Source organism: Parasteatoda tepidariorum, chromosome 5, assembly GCF_982258835.1.
Source record: "Parasteatoda tepidariorum strain Cologne lab strain chromosome 5, Ptep-v5.0, whole genome shotgun sequence".
Taxonomy (NCBI): Eukaryota; Metazoa; Arthropoda; class Arachnida; order Araneae; family Theridiidae; genus Parasteatoda; species Parasteatoda tepidariorum.
In genome coordinates this window covers 1,726,957-1,745,266 of record NC_141759.1, presented here as the reverse complement: position 1 = coordinate 1,745,266, position 18,310 = coordinate 1,726,957, and the positions used below count along the sequence as shown (strand labels likewise).

The 18,310-nt window shown below is 28.0% G+C and overlaps 1 protein-coding gene across 3 annotated transcripts in view; it reads right to left on the bottom strand.

Annotated features, from left to right (window-relative positions):
• Window positions 1-18,310, bottom strand: part of LOC107436084 (uncharacterized) — a 39,165-nt gene that overhangs the window by 6,821 nt on the left and 14,034 nt on the right. The window contains exons 1-5 of one of the 3 annotated variants that reach the window (XM_021144775.4): window positions 15,763-15,980; window positions 8,594-8,704; window positions 3,348-3,438; window positions 2,987-3,035; window positions 28-551 (exon numbers count right to left, since the gene is read on the bottom strand). In XM_021144775.4, coding sequence (XP_021000434.3) covers window positions 28-551; window positions 2,987-3,035; window positions 3,348-3,438; window positions 8,594-8,689 — 760 coding nt within the window. In that variant the 5' untranslated portion in view covers window positions 8,690-8,704; window positions 15,763-15,980. Of the gene's footprint in view, window positions 1-27; window positions 552-2,986; window positions 3,036-3,347; window positions 3,439-8,593; window positions 8,705-15,547; window positions 15,981-18,310 lie in introns of those variants that run through there. The other 2 variants (XM_071184892.2, XM_087163112.1) reach the window with 2 other exon arrangements.

Genomic DNA, 18,310 nt, shown 5'->3' with positions numbered 1-18,310 from the left:
AATGAATTGATTCAATAAAATGTGTACCTGTTTTTAATGTCTTCATCCTTTCTAACCTTTGCCTCCTTCCATAGGAATAAACATGAGTCGCCTCCTGCTTTGAAGCCTTTGAGATGAAAGTAGGATAAGACTTCTTTTCTCTACATCGCAGTTTCGGAAAATTGCACTCCACTGGGTTGGGAGAATTGAAAGGGAAACGACAAAAGGCATCACATTTCTTTAATGAAAGGGACAGTTTTTGTTCTGTAAGGAAGTTGCGATTTTCATTCAACTTCAGGAGCTTCACACCTAAATTTGAAGTTAAAGGCAGATCATCTGGCAGCTTTTGATATTTCTGTTCTTCAAAGGAATCGTCTTTTGATCGACATATTCTATTCCTAGAGTGCAACCTCAAAGGAAACTCCTTCAGTAGCTCATTCAATGCTTCATTTTCAAATGTTCTTTTAGGCACCAAATTTAAGCACCTTGCAAACTCTACGTCTGTAACACTCTCATTGAAATAATCTTCTGACTCTTCATCAAAGAAAGTTGGAAAAGCGTCTTTGCTATCGCTGAAATAAATCAATATTTATTATGGAATCAACGCCATCTATGCAATGTTAAATTAAATTATTTATAAAAAGATCAAACACACAATTACTTAAAACTTGGGAAATATATTAATTCAATTAAATGACAGGGCATTAGAAGCTTCAAAAATTTATTACTCTCCATGTTAAAAAGTTGTATTATTGTTGCAGAAAGATAGAAAAATTCTTCAGTTAAATCTCCGTATCAAATCATCATAACATTCTAGGCTTTTGCTTTAAATAGAATCACATTTTAACTCTCGTCTGATGATGGTGAAGTGCTCAAAAGGATTGTTTTTATTGAAACATTGATATTTTTATACTACAGCCAGTGCTTCTTCCCATTCCAGCGAACCTTCCATTATAATGCATTAAGTACTATTTTATAGATGCAGTGTTATCCATTAGAATACACACACTAGGCAGGCAGTTTGACAAAATTAACATTTTACGTACAGAAAGAAATGAATTAACAGTATTTTCTTTCATTGTGTTTTGTTATGAAATCATGGCATCAAACATATTGTGCAATGAAGTTAAAAAAGTGTTTTAAAATGTTGTTTATAAATTTTGAAAGATACCTCAGCTTAAAATAAAAATGCTAGTTCAGAATTTGCAGAGCTAATTTTCACATTACATAACAATAATCTTGTTTTACTAGATTCATTTACATTATGGACATAAATGAAACACTTGATCCTGAATAAATTTAAATGTTTGAGAGCCAATGAGAAAGTGATTTTTGAGTGAAGGCCGATCTAAGATCTAGAATCATCCGATTTAGTTCAAATTCTCTAAATGAAATTGTTTTAGCACAGTTTCAAAAATATTTTGTTCGTGACTTCTAAAAAAGTTGCTGCTAATAAAATCTTGGATTTCACTGACAATTTTGAAAATCATTATTTGATGTTGTATCTGGTTTGGGAATTCTGAAACCATCTCTTGAAAATTGTCATGGAGATATCTTAGTGTAACAAACTGAGTTTGACCCTCATGACTATTATCATCTAAAAGTGCTTTAAAGTACTCTGCACTGCATCACAAAGTGACCCTTTTTATCACAAAAATTACAATGAACAGATCCATTTTCAGGATTAAGGTTTACTATTTCAGATTAATTTGATTTGGCAGTTTGGTAAGTTATGGGCCTTATTAAGAAATTGGCACCAAAGATTAAAGGATATGGGACTTTTCAAAGAGAAATGTTACAACAAATTTTGATCATCATTAAAAAAAGTGTTTGTGACAAACACTATAGAAAAGGGATTTTTTTTAGATGTCTTTTTGGTATTTTTTTAAATGTAAAAAAAAGTCTAATAGTTAGTAAAAAAAAGTATTGAATTCGTATTAAAATATAAAAAAAGTAGTTTGATTTTTTTTTAAAACTCTTATTAAAAAAAAAAAAAAAAAAAACATATCAATAATTGATTTTGTAAATAAAATAAATTTTAATGATAAATAACTGTTTCTCTACATAACTGTAAATTGTTTGGAAGTGACCCAGGATAGGATATTTTACCTTTAACACAGAAAAAGAAACCTGCTAAATATCGTATTTTTTACTTATTTTGACCCAATTAAATACAAAATAATGAAAATATATATTTAATAAAAATTTTGCATTAAAGGTATAATTTAACATGTAATTTTAAGCTTATACATATTTGTGTAGTTAAATAGAAGTTTCATATCTATTAGACAGTGACTATTTGAAATTAATTTGGAACATATAAGTCTGTGGACATTTATTTCTTCTAACTTCCATTTATGCAAATTACATTAAATTTTAACAAGTTGCAATTAAGACCAATTTGTTTTATAAAACAGAGCTAGGAAGAAGAAGAAAAAAAAAAAAGGGTTTTTAAAAAAAGTCCAATCCAGGTGGGTTTAATTCTTTTTAGTATATAACATGGTATATTATTAATATACAATTTTAATATATGGTACATAACTTTATTATTAAATCTACAATAGCATATACTGTTAATATTAGAAGATAAGTTAAACTTAAATTTTATTCTAAAAAGCTCAACAAGCAAATTAAATTATTATACAGCTGTACTTCATATTTTATTAGATGAAAAATAGTAGATTAAAGGAATAAAGAAAAAGAAAGAGATTCCTTAACATGGATAAAATATTTTCAATCATGAATACATCTTTTTAAAAAAAAATAATTCAAAACAGTTTATATGCAAATGTCCAGAACTCACTTTTTTTTTTAACATTACAAAATTTAACCCAGGTTAAAAAAATTTGCACAATTATTTTAAAGTTGGTGTCTCGAGTTAATTTTTCATGTTATCTACATGTTCTCGACAACTTTTCCCAGAAGTACACAAGATAGAAAGATTTTAAAAAATACATCAGTTTTTATTTATGCATCTCTATTTTGAATTTCATTTGAACAGAATTACCTGTCATTAGAATCTTTATCTTGATCAGATGCGTAACCTTGCGTAGTTTCTATAAGGAAAAAACTAACATAAATACTAACAAGCATTATGGTCTAATAATAATAATAAATCAGGCTAATAATAATAAATTTCATAACAGTTGTATTACTATGACATCTGAATTCTATTAACTAAAATAATTATAATGCAAAAAATACTAAATTTTTAGCCAGATCAATATGGTATTTCATTATGACCACCCTTAAAAGTTATTCGCACATTTCTTTCAAAACCATCTACCAATCATAGATATTTTCCCTAATATTTATTCTAAAGAATGGACTCTTTTAAGATGCTATAAATATGGATAAGTGACTCTTACCATTATCTAAAGTGTTGAGTGAATGTGAGTGGCGAGAGGGTCCCACAACATTTATAGGTCTTCTCACGTTGGTGGTCCTTTCTGGTATTCTCTAAAAGAATGTTAAAAATATTTTACAATAGCGAGAAATTATGAACTTATACACAATGTAATCAGATAAAAAAAAAAGAAGGCATAAATGGATCATTAGTTTAAATAGTACGATGTCATATTTTTTGTATATAAAACACTTTTTACTTTTAAGCTATTAGACTGATCGTCTCGGGATAGGTCTCATTCAATTCAAAATGACAATATAGATTGGGGTTGCTCCTTCATGACCACCCTTAATACATCTTATAACCTTTAAAAAAAATGTAGTCAAACTGTTCACACTCTAAGTCGCAAATTTAATATGTAGGTGAGAAATAAAAAGTTTTTGAACTTCATCTGATGATAATTATAGATTAAGAAGAGCGAATCATAAACAGGGATGAGAGTAGTCAGAAAGTAAAAAAGAGGAAATCCAAGAAAAGAATATATATATATATATCAGGGTTGGCAGGTTTTTGACACGTGACAGTTTTTGACAGTTTAAACCATGGTTTAAACCGTCACGTCAAAAACCTCACTGTCAAAAATGTCGAAAATGTCAAAAACCTATATTCATATGTGAAATTTAATTAATACATAAAATTTATGTATTTTTTAAAGAATAGTGTTTCTAAATATGTTCTAGAAAAAATAAATTTTAAATTTTGAAGAAACACTTATATTTTGAATAGTAACCAAAATCTTGTACTTTTGAAAACTCACATCTTTTGTAATATTATGTATATTCATTTTCATGTGTTATTGAAAATCTGCAGTGATATTATTAAGAAATTTATTTATAACCAAATTTAGTGTATAGATCAGGGATGGTGAACCAATGGCACGCGTGCCATTCATGGCACGCGACACAATATTTTGGGCACACCACCGATCACAATTGTTATTGCACTATGAATTGTTATTACACAAATGTTATTACACTATGAAGCTTATGTGACAATTAAATTAAAATTCACAAAAAACAAACAAAATAATAAGCAATTATTAATAAAAAAAATTAACAATTAATGCTAAAAAAACAATTAATAGTCATGAAAAACAAGCTAACATTAAATAACTAGCAAAAAAATCAACAGTCCTGCTTAAACTAATATCTTACAACCTAATATAAGTTATTTGTCATTTAATTTGCAACAACAGAAGTCACACTGATGTTACTTTAAGTTGAATTACGCGTATAACTGAGACATTGCAAAATGTATTTTATTTTCAATGTAAATAGTTTTGAGTTGATATTATTTAGTATTATTATTTTCCCAATAATCATGAAGTCAAAATTATTTGACGGCACGTCTGTGATTTCATTAAACAATTTTTTAGAAAAAATGGCACGTTGGTATATAAAGGTTCGCCACCCCTGGTATAGATTATACTAAAAATTAGACATTTTTAAAGATAAACATTAGCAGTTTTGTACATTAGACATCTTCTTTTAAAGAAAAATCTTTTTAATATTCTTTTAAATCTTCTTAATAATCTTTTTAACATAAGACAATACAAATTTAAGTTCTTTCTGTTAAATACACAGAGTAGTTAGTGTCGATTTACAGTATATTCAGCCTATTCATTTACTATGCTGAAAATTAAGTTTATCCAAATACTTGTGAATTTCATTTTGCTGAATACGATATAGTTTTGTTGAATATCTAAATATTCAGCTGTTGAATAATTACTTCTTGCTTTCAAGATTTGCATTATTTGTATTCTTAATACAAGTGGAGAAAAAAAAATTAAGAGATAAAAATTGTTTTAAAATGATAAGTGTAATAATTATAAATCAATATAATAAACAATATGAATTATATTTATCATTATTCATAAATATAACTACTTTTAAATTCAAATTAACATACTGGATAATAAAGATATTCGGTATAACATTAAAAAAAAAATTTTATACACTTGTATCAAGTTTGTATTTATACAACATAACTTGTAAGTTCCTTATAAATATTAGTTATATGTTCCTTATATGTCAAAAATGCATAATAACAAACTTTTAATTTTCTTAAGTATCAAAAAGAAGAAATTTTTTTCTTTTAAATATAAATATTTAAGCAATTTTTGTGCAAATGCATTTGAATATAAATTTCTGAGATTTTAAATCTGTTATTTTACCTTAATTTTAATTAAAAAATATTTTAAAACCTGCTGATTACCTATAGTATAATTAAATTTCAATATAATGCATGGCAACTGTTGGTAGTTTTGAAGTTTATATATTTACTTGGCAAACTTCAGTTTTTGACATTTTTGACGGGTTTTTGACGGTTTAAACCAGTATTATACCCTTGTCATGTCAAAAACCACTTTTTGACGTCAAAAACCCAACCCTGATATATATAAACAAAAATTTTACAAAAAAAGTGCGATTTTTAAACTTGTAAACCATCTGATTATAAATCCCGATATGAGGCTTTTAAATCATGTAAATATATAACTCCACATCGAATTTAAAAAATGCGAAAATACAAATCATGATTTTTTTAATTTTCAGATCACAATACGTAATTTTTAAATCATGCGATATTACATCCGCAAAAACGAATCACGACATTGGATTTTAAGCTCGCGCGAATATGAATTGCTACGTAGGGTTTTAAAAGCTCGTAAATACAAATCGCGATATTGATTTTTTAAATCTCGTAAGTAAGAATCTCAATGTATAATATTTAAATCGCCTGAATAAGAATCGCAACGTCCAACTTTTAAATCAGGTAAATACGAAAATCGAGGTTTGATAATGAAATCGCGATTTTAAAATGCATAAATACAAAACACGATATTGGATTTTTAAATCTCGTAAATAAGAATCGCAATGCGCAACTTTTAAGTCAGGTAAATACGAAAATCGATGATTGATATTAAAATCGCGTGAATAGAAATCGAGATATTTGCAGAGTCTGGACTTGGGATTTCTAAAAGGCTTGTTTGTATTGTTTTTGTTTAGACATAATAAATAAAAATTTGCAAGATTAATTGAATGAGCAAAAAAATATTTTCACAGCAAATACACCTCTATTTTTGTTCCCTCTCTTTTTTCTTTTCTTTTCTTTGTTTTTTTTTTTTTGTTTTGACACCAGAATACAAGAAGCAGCGACGTCAGAATTACGAAAATACGAGATATCCAGCCGACGGATAAAAAATACGGAAAATCTTATTTTCTGTTAGTGAAATCAGAGAAAATAGCCAATATAAGTAAAAATTCGGAAGGGTTAGCAGCTAGGGCGTAGATTGAATTTTCTGTTTATCTTTGAAAATCGTAAATAAATATAATTATTTTACTTCAACGACTGAATTAAAAAAAAAAGCGGGATATTTATAAAAAAAACTGAACTTAGAGAATCGGAGTTTATGTTAAAAAGGCTGAAATTCGAGAGACAAAAAAAAATCTCATCCCTGTATAAAGGTCAACCAGTTTTATTCCAAGGAAATGATTTTTAGAGAAACTTCAGAGGGAGGAATAAGGACTTCAATAATTTCGCTCCGCGGAAAATTAAATTCCTCATAAAATATTTTAACTTGTGCAAAAAACAATTTCAGCGGAAATTAGCGGGAAAAATGGAAAAATCTGAAAAAAAGCGGAAATCCGCGAATCCGCGGAAGAATCTCATCCCTGCATAAAAAACCATTTTTACCTAAGAACCGCATTTATTCTGGTATTATTATCAACTGGTATTAGATATTGAAGAAATAACACTGGTGTAAAAGACTATTCATTAAATTTAAATATCATCCCTTAGTGTATGAGAAATTTTAATACATATATGGTTTTAGAAGATTATTGCAACCCTTTCTCTGCTTTAAATGACCTCAGTGTTTTAAAAACATCCCCCCCACCCACTTGCAATACAACTTTGTCATAAGCACAATTTATCACAGACAAAATTGTGTGTGATTTTGATGCAATACAGTGAAACCTCTGCTAAGCCGACACCCTTAAAAAAATTATCCTTTTACGAGAGTTGTCCATTTATGGGAAGGGTACCCTAATAAAGAAATTTAACACAGTAAATTGTTTTTAGAACATTTTCAATGATGTAAAAATAATTAAATATTCTATCTGAAGGTCATTTATTTCAACTTTAAAAAATGTATTTTTTCTGTATAAAAAAAATACATGAAACATTTGATATAAATACATAATTCTAGATGTAGCTACAGATAAATGAATATCATTTTCTTATTAACACAGATATTCAAGTTAGTCATATGATAACGAATAGGAGCTTTTAGTCCTCAGTCGGTTCCAATTATGAGGTTTACACCCCAACACCTACCCATCGCTTGATAGGAAATGCAGTTAATACCTTCTTGAAAGTAAATCTCCCGTGATTCCAGAAAAAAAAGAGAAAAGAAATCTATGCTTATCTCTAAGGCACAAGGACCTATAGAGTTGATATACTCACAATTAATTATCTGCATTGAATGCGAACACTTGAGTTTCTGAACAAATGTTTCATTTATATGAACACTTTAAAGATTATATTTCTGTTCTCTTTTTTTTTACCCCAGCTGTGTTAAATACAGTCTTCAAATTGATAAGAAAATGAAAGAAATATTCAGTGAGGAAGAAGCATTGAGAACATTTAAGACGTCATTTCAGCTTGTGGTGGTTCATAACCTGTGTCGTCCAGATAAAAAAGATGCCACTGTCCTAATGAACAGTATCATTTTCTCTTTGCAAAGAGAAAGCAAGGTGACAAGAGAAAGATTGATTCTTTAGTAGTGAAATAGCTTAACAATATTTTTAGTTATGGATAAGGCAAAAAATTTATATGCTTAAAAGAAAGTGAAAAGTTGAATTTTTTTCCCCCTTGCAATTTCATTAGTTTTTATCTTTTTCAAATTTAGAAAAAAATAGTATCTGGTTTGAAGAGATAGAAAATAACGTTTCAGGGCGAAAATGAGTGTCCGCATCCGGTTATGGAAGCTTTGTGGAGAATGTACATAATAAGTTATTCATAGAAGACTCGTGGGGAAGTAAAAATATGTCCATATTGAGAGGCGTCTGTTCTGCAGAAGTGTCCATAACAGGAAGTTTCACTGAACATCTATTGATAAAGACTATATACTAAACATAATTAAATATCTAGTTTGTGGTCATTCAAAAATTATCAAAGAGGGGTATGTGATTTGTTTATTGTGATTACCCGCTGATGGTCAGGTTGAAGAACAAATATCTGCTTTCCACTTGTGCTACAATATACAACTGTTGAGCCATCATCATTTTCTTGAACTCTGAACATAGCAAACTTTAAAATCTGAAAAACAATAACACTGATTATTCAAGTAATTATAACACTTAAAAGATACCTTCACTTTCAATAAACTTCAAAATATATACTATATGGTACACCCTTTTCTTATTTTAATTATTCTAAAATCTCATTTTACCTTTTAAAATCTAGAATTAAACTGAAGATTAAAACTAGAAAAATGATAAAAACAACTTTATAATAGAGAAATCTTACAACCATTTAAATTTTTTTTTGAAGAATAACTCAAATAATTGAAGAAACCAAGAGACTAAAGTGGAATTATATATTCAACTTCATGAAAAAGGTGCTCCTATTTTTGAGTCCTTGTAAACACATAAATTTGACTATCTTCAGTTTTTTTTTAAAGACAATAAAATTTTTAATCAAGTCGATATTAAGAATTATTGGTTGACGATAGGCTGTGTACAAAAATATCAGCAGAAAATAACATGGAGATTCGAATTTAATACAATAAATATTTTTAATGGTAAACTGTAGCACAAATGGGAAAACGTTAGGAAAACTACTGCACAAAAGATTAATATTATTGGATTAAAAAGTGTGAAGTACTGATCTAAGTTAAGAACCTAAAATTGATGTTGGAGTCTTCAAAGACCAAAAATGATGCATTCGCTTTCATGGCTCGAGTAGCAGCATTAAGCAATGGAAAATTTTAATAAAAAAAGGGAGAAAAATTATTCTTAGAAGGGTCATTCTTTACCAATAGGCAATTTTCAAGTAAAGACATCAAGAATTTTTCTTTTTTGTCAGAAATTTTGATTTTCAGCAATAAGATACAGGAGAGGGTTCTGAACAAGAAAAACATAAAAGCCATGGTTAATATTAAAAAAAAAAAAACCCTAATATTGTTATTAATTTTTATTAAAGAGAGGGAACGATAATATGGTGTAGGAATAATATTTTTAGTTATAAACAAATTTAAAATAATAGTTTTAATATATTTAAGAACAGTTCACTCCTTAATTGCTTTACAAAATAAAAAAAGTGAAGCGTTCTTTAAATTTTTTTTTTTTTAAAACTTGTCTTTAAAAACATTCGAAACAATCTCACAAAAGTGCCATTTTCTCACAGGAAATGAGAAAAAATCATTTGCTTTTGAAATTTATATCCATAAATAAAATAAAATATATATTCTTAAAGTATCTCATAAGAGGAAATTAGAACACTCATCAAAATAGTTTTAAAAAATAAATTACCTTCATAGATCATAAAAGTACCAGTTTCTCATAATGAAAGAAAGAAAAGTAAGAAAATAAGCATTATTTGCTTAAAGTTTATTAAAATTAAAATAACATTATAGATTTTTTAACTCTCCAATTACAGGAAATTAAAAAAACTTATTCACTTTTAGAAAACAAACTTCATAAATTTAAAGGAGGGAATAAGAGTGTCATCTTAACTCTCATCTAATTTATTTATTCAGTTTCTTTTTGCACACTGAAGAACTTAATGAGAGTTGTTTTCAGTTTTATCAAAACATGTGGGCTGTTTCTAATCAAATAATAATATCATTGATCTGAATCTCTATGAGTGAGTGAATGACAGGAATTATTATAAGAAACCCATTTCGAGACCAAAAAATAATTTTAATACACATAAACACTGCGAGTATTTAATTTAGAAGATAAAAGAAAAGTCAGCGAAGAACAATGCTCTTTGTATTAACCAAAAAAATAAAGAAAAACAATGAAAAATATGACTGAAGCTGACGTTGTCAGGAGGGTACCAGTCCCGGAAGCCATAAATGCAAAACCTTTTCTATCGAGAAGTACAACAAATGTCTAAGTTGCTCTCTCTGTACCCCAAAGGTTTTGACAAAGAGTTCAGGTAGAGAGAAAATATAATAGAAATTACACAAACCAAATACAAAAGAATACAATGTTCAAAAACTTACTTGAAAATAATAAAAGTACACCACAGACTACAAAGCCTCAACTAAATTGTAATTAACGAAAAAACAACGCCCTCCCCCCCTAATTTATTGCGAAGAAGGCAGAATAAAGAAAAAGACCAAGAAAGCAGTAGCCATCATTAGTAGAAATGCTTAACCCGGGTAACTCTGCAAAGACTTGATCATGCTCTATTAAAAGAAAACGAAACTAATCATTTTTTAAATTCAATATTACAGAAATTAAAAGGAAAGCCATTATTTTCCAAATTTTTTAAAAAAATTACTTATTGCCTCTTGAAAGCTCTCAACATTATTGTGAATTTTATTAATTCTAGACAGTTGAGAAAAAACTAAATTTTTGAAACTTTTACTGCACAAATTAGTATCAAAATTACAGAAAAAAATAACCTCAAACTTAAAAGCCTTCCTTTTATAATGAACACCAATTTTAATTTGTTTAATAACAATATCAATTTTAAAATCTAAATAATCAACATTTAAGCAATTATCATAAGTCTTCTTCAAAACCAAATCTTTAGGATAAATATTAAAAATAAAATCGTTATTGTCGCAATTAAATCATCAATATATCTAAAAGCTTTAAAATCCTTAAACTCAAGATATTTAGCTTTAAAAAAAAATAAAATGTTAGCGAAAGCATCAGAAAAAGAATTATCTAGTGGAATCTCTATGCTTTGACTATAAAAATCAAGGTCATTAAAAAGAACATTTTCAAAAATATTACATTTACAAATATCTATCCAATAAGATGTATCAATATTTTCATTAAATAAATATTTATCATAAATACCACTACAAATGTCAAGTATTTGAGCATGAAGTATACCGGTATAAAGATTTTCTAAGTCAAATGAAATTTTTTTTTTGTTGAAAAAACCCACTTATCGTTCTAAGTGGGTTTTTTCAATGTGGGCCCACTTGGCTAACCCTGCTTTGTATTAGTAGGCAGCACGACAGGAGGAAAGAAGTAAGATCTCATAGGTTTAACAATTTATAAAAAATATTTCAAATATTGCTTCAAAGTTATAAGATAATGTAATAAAGACTTCTTCAAACTTTATATTAAATGAATAACTTATTTATTTTTCTATAGAATAATAATAAGCATTTAACATTGTTTTAGCCAATAGGTAGAGAATTACCCAGATGTTTAGAAATAAAATGTCTGGGCTGTTCATATCTCCAAAGAATTGAAATTGTGATTACTTCCTCTCCTTGAAGACTTATGGGACCCCATATCTCTTTAAGTTACAAAGCATTAAAAAAATAAAAACAAAGATTTCATCGTATCGAATCACGTGGGCCATCCACTTCATTTTTTTGTATCAGGTTGTTCATTAATCTTGTACAATTCAAAGTTAAATCTTCTACACCAATTATTGTTTCCATTTACACCACCAAGTATATTCCACAAAATTTTTCTCTCAAATATTGCGATACAATTTTCCTCCAGTTATGTCATTGTCCAAGCTTCAGAAGCATAGACTGTTCTGACATGAGTTTTGTAAATTAAGAACTTTTTCTAGAAAGAAACCTAGATTTAATAAAATCATCTCAGCCCTATTTGCCAGAGAGAGACTGTTTTTTATTTCAGGAGACATTCTTAAAGTAATAATTAATCCTAAGTAAAACTTCTTCAAATCAATTTCAAGATAGGAGTCTGCTTCTTGAGAATAACATATATTTTGCTTTCTCTACATTTATGACAAAGCCCATTGGTCTTGCAGCCACCTCAAGATTTAGAATATTGTAATTTGCTTCATGAATATCATTATGAATAAAATGCTTTTATAGAACTATCAACTTCATATAATGAATCAGACAAAAACACATCACTATTTAGATTACTATAGAGAATAACGTCTCAACCATGTGCATATGTGATGTCGGCCTCAACAGCCCCTCAACATAAATGATTATATCCAAAGGTGGAGGGGAGATCTCAAAAAATAAAGGGGGAAAAAAACGAAAAGTATTTCAACTCAAAATTACACATGATCTTTATTTTTATAAATTATGGAACAAAAATACATACTAGTTACCTGTTACATATTTTGTACATAAGCTAACTAAGAGCTACAAAAAAAATTATTTTCCACAAATTCAGTTTTCTAGAGAATAACATTTACAAGGGCAGTTAAAAAATAATATATATTTTTAATAAATTTTGTAAATCAATTCACTGAATAACGAAATCAACAACATTATTTTAGGACCCCACATTCAAGTGCCCCCGTGGGCTCCCCAATCCCGGTCTGACAATGACTTTTCTTGCTTGAAGCAGATTTCATTCAAAGCAAAATTTATTTATTATATAATTCTAAACTTTGACATGACTTGCGTTATATTGCATCTCTGTATGGAGGAAAGAATGAGTGACTTCAATCAACTATTGGATTGCTGTATATATTGAGCACTGAATGCACTATAAATCATATTTCATACATTTTCAGTTTACTGTGTATTTTTATAATTAATATCACCCATTAAGGTACTTATTATTGCTTTACACTGATAGTACCATAAAAGCATATATTTATTAAGATACAAAAATTAAATTTCAGCTCTTATTTTTTTTTTTTTTTTTATAATTTACTGATTTTATTGATCATCTTGACAAAAGAGTATGAGAATTTTGTTGACAGATTAATATAATTAAAAAAAATTAATAATATTCAGAAATCTATTAAATAAAATCTATTTAGGAGAAATTCCTTAAGGGTCCCCATTACTGGCACATCTGCTCTACTAGACAATAAAAATAATTACACTATTTTCTTATGTATCAAAGCTAGAAATGTATAAAGAATGTTTTTTGAAATAGTTTAAAACAACAAAATTTTTTCACATACTTATTTCCTTCAAATTAAATAACATAGATTTAATTATTTAATGGTTTAAGGTTCAATGCTAATATACACTAAATTTTTAAATTGAACATAAATTTCTAGTATATTTAATTTCAAAGTACAGTTGTGCCTAACTTAATATATAATACTTTATCTAATAATAATTGCAAAAAAGAATATTCACAACATAAATTATACGCCGTGTACCATTTCTCGGAAATTTTGCTGTATCATCATTTAACAAACCTAATAAATACCTAGTTATGCAGTTTCTACTTAAATGTACAAAAGTGAAGTTATATTTTTATACACAATGATATAATAAACCTGCTCTGTATATTCATACCTTGATTTATATTACTTGGACTGCAGTAACATAATAAAATCACATAAATAAACTAGTCTGTTGCCTAATTTTTGTTGTAGCATTACTGATTGTCAAAATTGTTTATTTTGAATAAGATACTAAGAAAAGAAAACTACACTATACTAAGAGATCCATATTCTCAACAATTTATAAGACCAGTAATAAAACTCATGTAGTACAATTTATTAGTGAAAGAATCAACTAGCTAAATTCTTCATTTTCATATAAAATCAAATAAAATATTTACAGTGATTTTCCCCAAATATATAAATTTTTATTGAACATATTTCTAGTAGGGTGACCTAGGGTAATTCCTGATAAAAAAATTCTAACATCTATTTTGTGAAAAAACTATTCAAGATAGAATTTTAACATTTACTGGAAGTTTCAGGCTATATGAGATGAGTCCAATGCTACCTTCTTTTGTTTGAAAATCTAATTAGAATTTAAAAGATTTTAATATTTTAGTGATCAAGAATTACCCCTTCTCTTGATCATTTCTGGGGTAATTCCTGATCATTTCTGGAGTAATTACTGATCACCAGTTTTTATAGTAAAGCGGCTATTTAAAAATAATTATACAATGGTATTATTAACAAATAAGACATCAAGATCAAACAAATAAACCAAAAAGATATGTTCAAGCAGCTAATAAAATGCTTTATTTAAAAGCAGAAATAAAGATTAACACTTTAAATTTTCCAAAAATCTTTGCATTGTGCCAGACATTTTAGGCAAGCAGCAAACTCATTCTCATGTTCTGCTGGAATATAAGAAAGAGTTCCTACATGGGTTACTTTTGCTGGATTTTTTAACTTCATTAAGCGAGAGTGTAAAGTTAAGTAAGGTATGTCAACAGCTTTGACACTGAAATTTTCATTTTCAATCAATAAAAGAAATTCACTAATTTTGCTTTCTAGAAGCTTAGTATGCTTTTTAGGTTAATTTCTCACCATATTTATTAGACTAATTTATAAACTTAAAAATTACTCTAACAATGTACCCACATAAAATTAAGATAGAAGCAAGGTAAGACAAACAAGAACTGGCGCAAATCAAAACACATTTGTCTGGTATACTGATAAAAACAAATTTTGTGATTACAGTAAAAATATATTTTATAGTTGTTCCATTTAATAAATGTGAACTTTTATTTAAGAAAAGACAATTACCTATTTATTATACTATTTATAAGAAGAAATGACATTGATCAGGAATTACCCCATCTGTAGGGGCAACATTTGATGTAGTTTCCGATAATCAATTATAATGTTTACAGTAGATGTGAAACAATTAAACAAAAGCTTACATTTTTTTTAAAATCAAAGAAAAGAAAGTAACTCAAAACATTTAACATTAAGAGAAGGAGAGGGATCTTTGCAGAAATGTGCACATTTTGAAACCCATCTTTGAAATGGAAAATACAGAAAGCAGTTTAAAAGATGCTTATATTGTTAGATTAAACAAAAAACTATTATCAAGTAAATGTAGTTATACTTTAGTGAAGTGTACAAGTATTCTTGTTCATGTCTCGAATTAAAAAAAAATAATTTTTTTTTAAATAAAACTTAAGTGATCATTATTTATCCCAAAAACAGAGTTATCGTGAATTACCCCGGGTCACCCTATTTATTATGAGCAGATCATTCAATGATTTTTTGAAATTTATTTCACACAGATATCTATACAATGCATACCTGATTGTGTAGCACAAATTTTAAGTTGTCAAAAATCTCATTATCAAATTAAGACACTTTTATAAGTTCTTAAAAATAATATAAACAGTTCATAACTGAATAAATTAAGTAAATAATATTTTTGTAAGTTTTTAAAATTATAATGCAAATTTAAATTTAAGACAAGATTTTGTAACCTAAATACGATCAAAATTGTACTGAAATTAAAATCCCACCTATAAATTGAGGACGATGCAATGATTTTCATTTTATAATGCTTTAAGAAGAAAAAATACAATTGGTAAACAAAATTTGAAATCTATTCAAAATAAAAACAAATAAATCGTGTCAACGACTATCGCTTAGCGCGGAAATATGAATTTCGTCTTCAAAAATACCACATAGAGCAACAATTTATGTCCATTGACATCTGTGGTCATCAAACTTTGAAACTAAAAATGATACAAAGAGGGCGCTACAATAGTAAGAATAACGGAAAAGTTTGAATACGCAGAATTTTGCATTTAAATTTCGAGTTCAATCTAAAATTATATTTATGGCACTGAACTTTAAAAAAGTAATACAAATTTAAAAATGTTAACAAGCTTAAAATATGCACGGTATTAAAAGTTGCGGTAGACGCGTACTACACATTTCAATTGCTATGTTTGAGTTCGAGATTATATTTTCTAACGACTTACGCAATTCGCGATCGCAACGCTCGAGTACGCCGTCTAGCGGGAGCCTGTAAATATCAGACATTAATTTATCACGTTTTCATTTAGTTCCATCAAAATCATTGACTGAATCAGACGCCATTTTTTAGCAGCAAATAAGAAACAAAATTTCCCTAAGGAAAAGGCCGAAGAACTTGAAAAAAATCTCCAGAATATTAGTAAATCTTTCAGGAACAGAACACGCCAAACATTTGAAGAAAAATTCCTCCATAATTTTTAATTTCTTTTATCAACAAACTTGCAACTGATGACTTCCGATTTCGGATACTGTTACAGACATGTGTATTAAGGTAAAATGCATTTCCTCTGTCTTCAATTCATTACGAATTAAAGTGAAGTCAACATTCGTTAACGTCGTTAGACGTTAGAGACGTCGTTAATGTAGCACGTAGCATTGCAACGTTCCTTCTTTATTGTGGCTAATTAAATTTAAAAAAGAAAAATGCTTGATATTCTTTCTTATGCAAACGAAAACAAAATGGTATCTCTTTTTATTAGAGAAGGAATATCCAAAACACATCGGAAAAATATTTGTACATTAACAGAAAAAAATATGTATATTCTTATAAGAGTTAAAACATAATGCCCGAGAAATAGTATTACTAAATTTAATGATATAACATGAAAGGCCCTTTTAAACTTTACATTCTATAGTTTTAAGAATCATATTGCTTCAAAAATTAAAATGAACAAAAAGTATACATAAGCCTCATAATTTTATGAAATTTAATTTTGTAAACAAAGATTTTTGACAACAATTTTTATCAAAAAATTTCAAGTTTCAATAGAAATCATTATTTAGAAACTAAGAAACGTAAAATAAAGAATGCTGACGAAGCAAAAACAAAAAAACAATTATTTTTTGTCGCCATTTTTCGTGCTACGAAAATTCGTCTTTGGGATTTGCCAAAAACAAAACAAGATGCAATTTTATTTTTTCAGGAGGGAAATATTGTACCGAAAGAACGAAAATGTACCAATTCCCACAACATGAAACTTTATCTTGGTAAACGTACGTTTTGGAAATGTTATTTCATTTGGAATCTTACTTATCAGAGTTCATATGGTGATATGATTGTTTTGAACAGGGCCGGATTTAAGCTTGGTGGGGCCCTAAGCTAATGAAAATGATGGGGCCCTTATGAGTTCAATTCCATTTCTATACACCTAAAGTAAACTGTCATTATTTTTTATTGTTGAGTATTAACATTATATTATTAAAAAAATTGATAATATCACTTTATTGTTAAATATATTAATTGTGACGAGACTATTATGTAGAACTTTTCTTTTATTGCACATATTTTTTAAACGAGGGAAAAAAAGTTACAAAAGAAACACATTTTAAGCACAGAGTAAAAATTTGGCGTGCTGAGCCACTATATATTTAATAGAGTTTTTTTTTTTTAGATTCATTTTTAATATATTTTATTTGCAATTTTTAATGAATTTTTCGCAAATTTTTTTCTCAATTTTTTTTTTTTTTTTTTTTTTTTTTTTTTTTTTTTTTTTTTATACGTTGAAAAATCTATAAGACTTAAAGACATGAAATTTTGAAAGTGCGTAGAAAATATGCAAAGGGTTAGAAAGAAAACAAGAAAATACATTTTGATTATTAGTTTTATTTTTTTTTATAACCGCCGTTGAAAAACCGATCCAATTTCGAGTTACGACTACTAATATTCAACACCGTGGCCTTGTAATTTTGAAACCAATCCAGAAGACAAGGGAACTGCCAGATTAGTACCCAGGGGTATTTCTTTGTTATGAGAACTTGGAGGAATTTGTGACCCCGACAGATTTAACACGCACCAGTCACCATTTTATACATGGGTATTCCTCTGCCGGCTGGATTCAAACTCCCATTCTCACGAACACGAGTCCAACGCCCTATTAACCAGGCTATCCCGGCCAAATTTTAGTTTATTTTATAACCGTCGTTGAACAGTCGACCCAATTTCGAGTTCACGACTACTAATATTCAGCTCCGTAGCCTTGTCATTTTGAACCCAAGTCAGCAGTCCCTGGAGCTGGTGAGAGCCGTTAT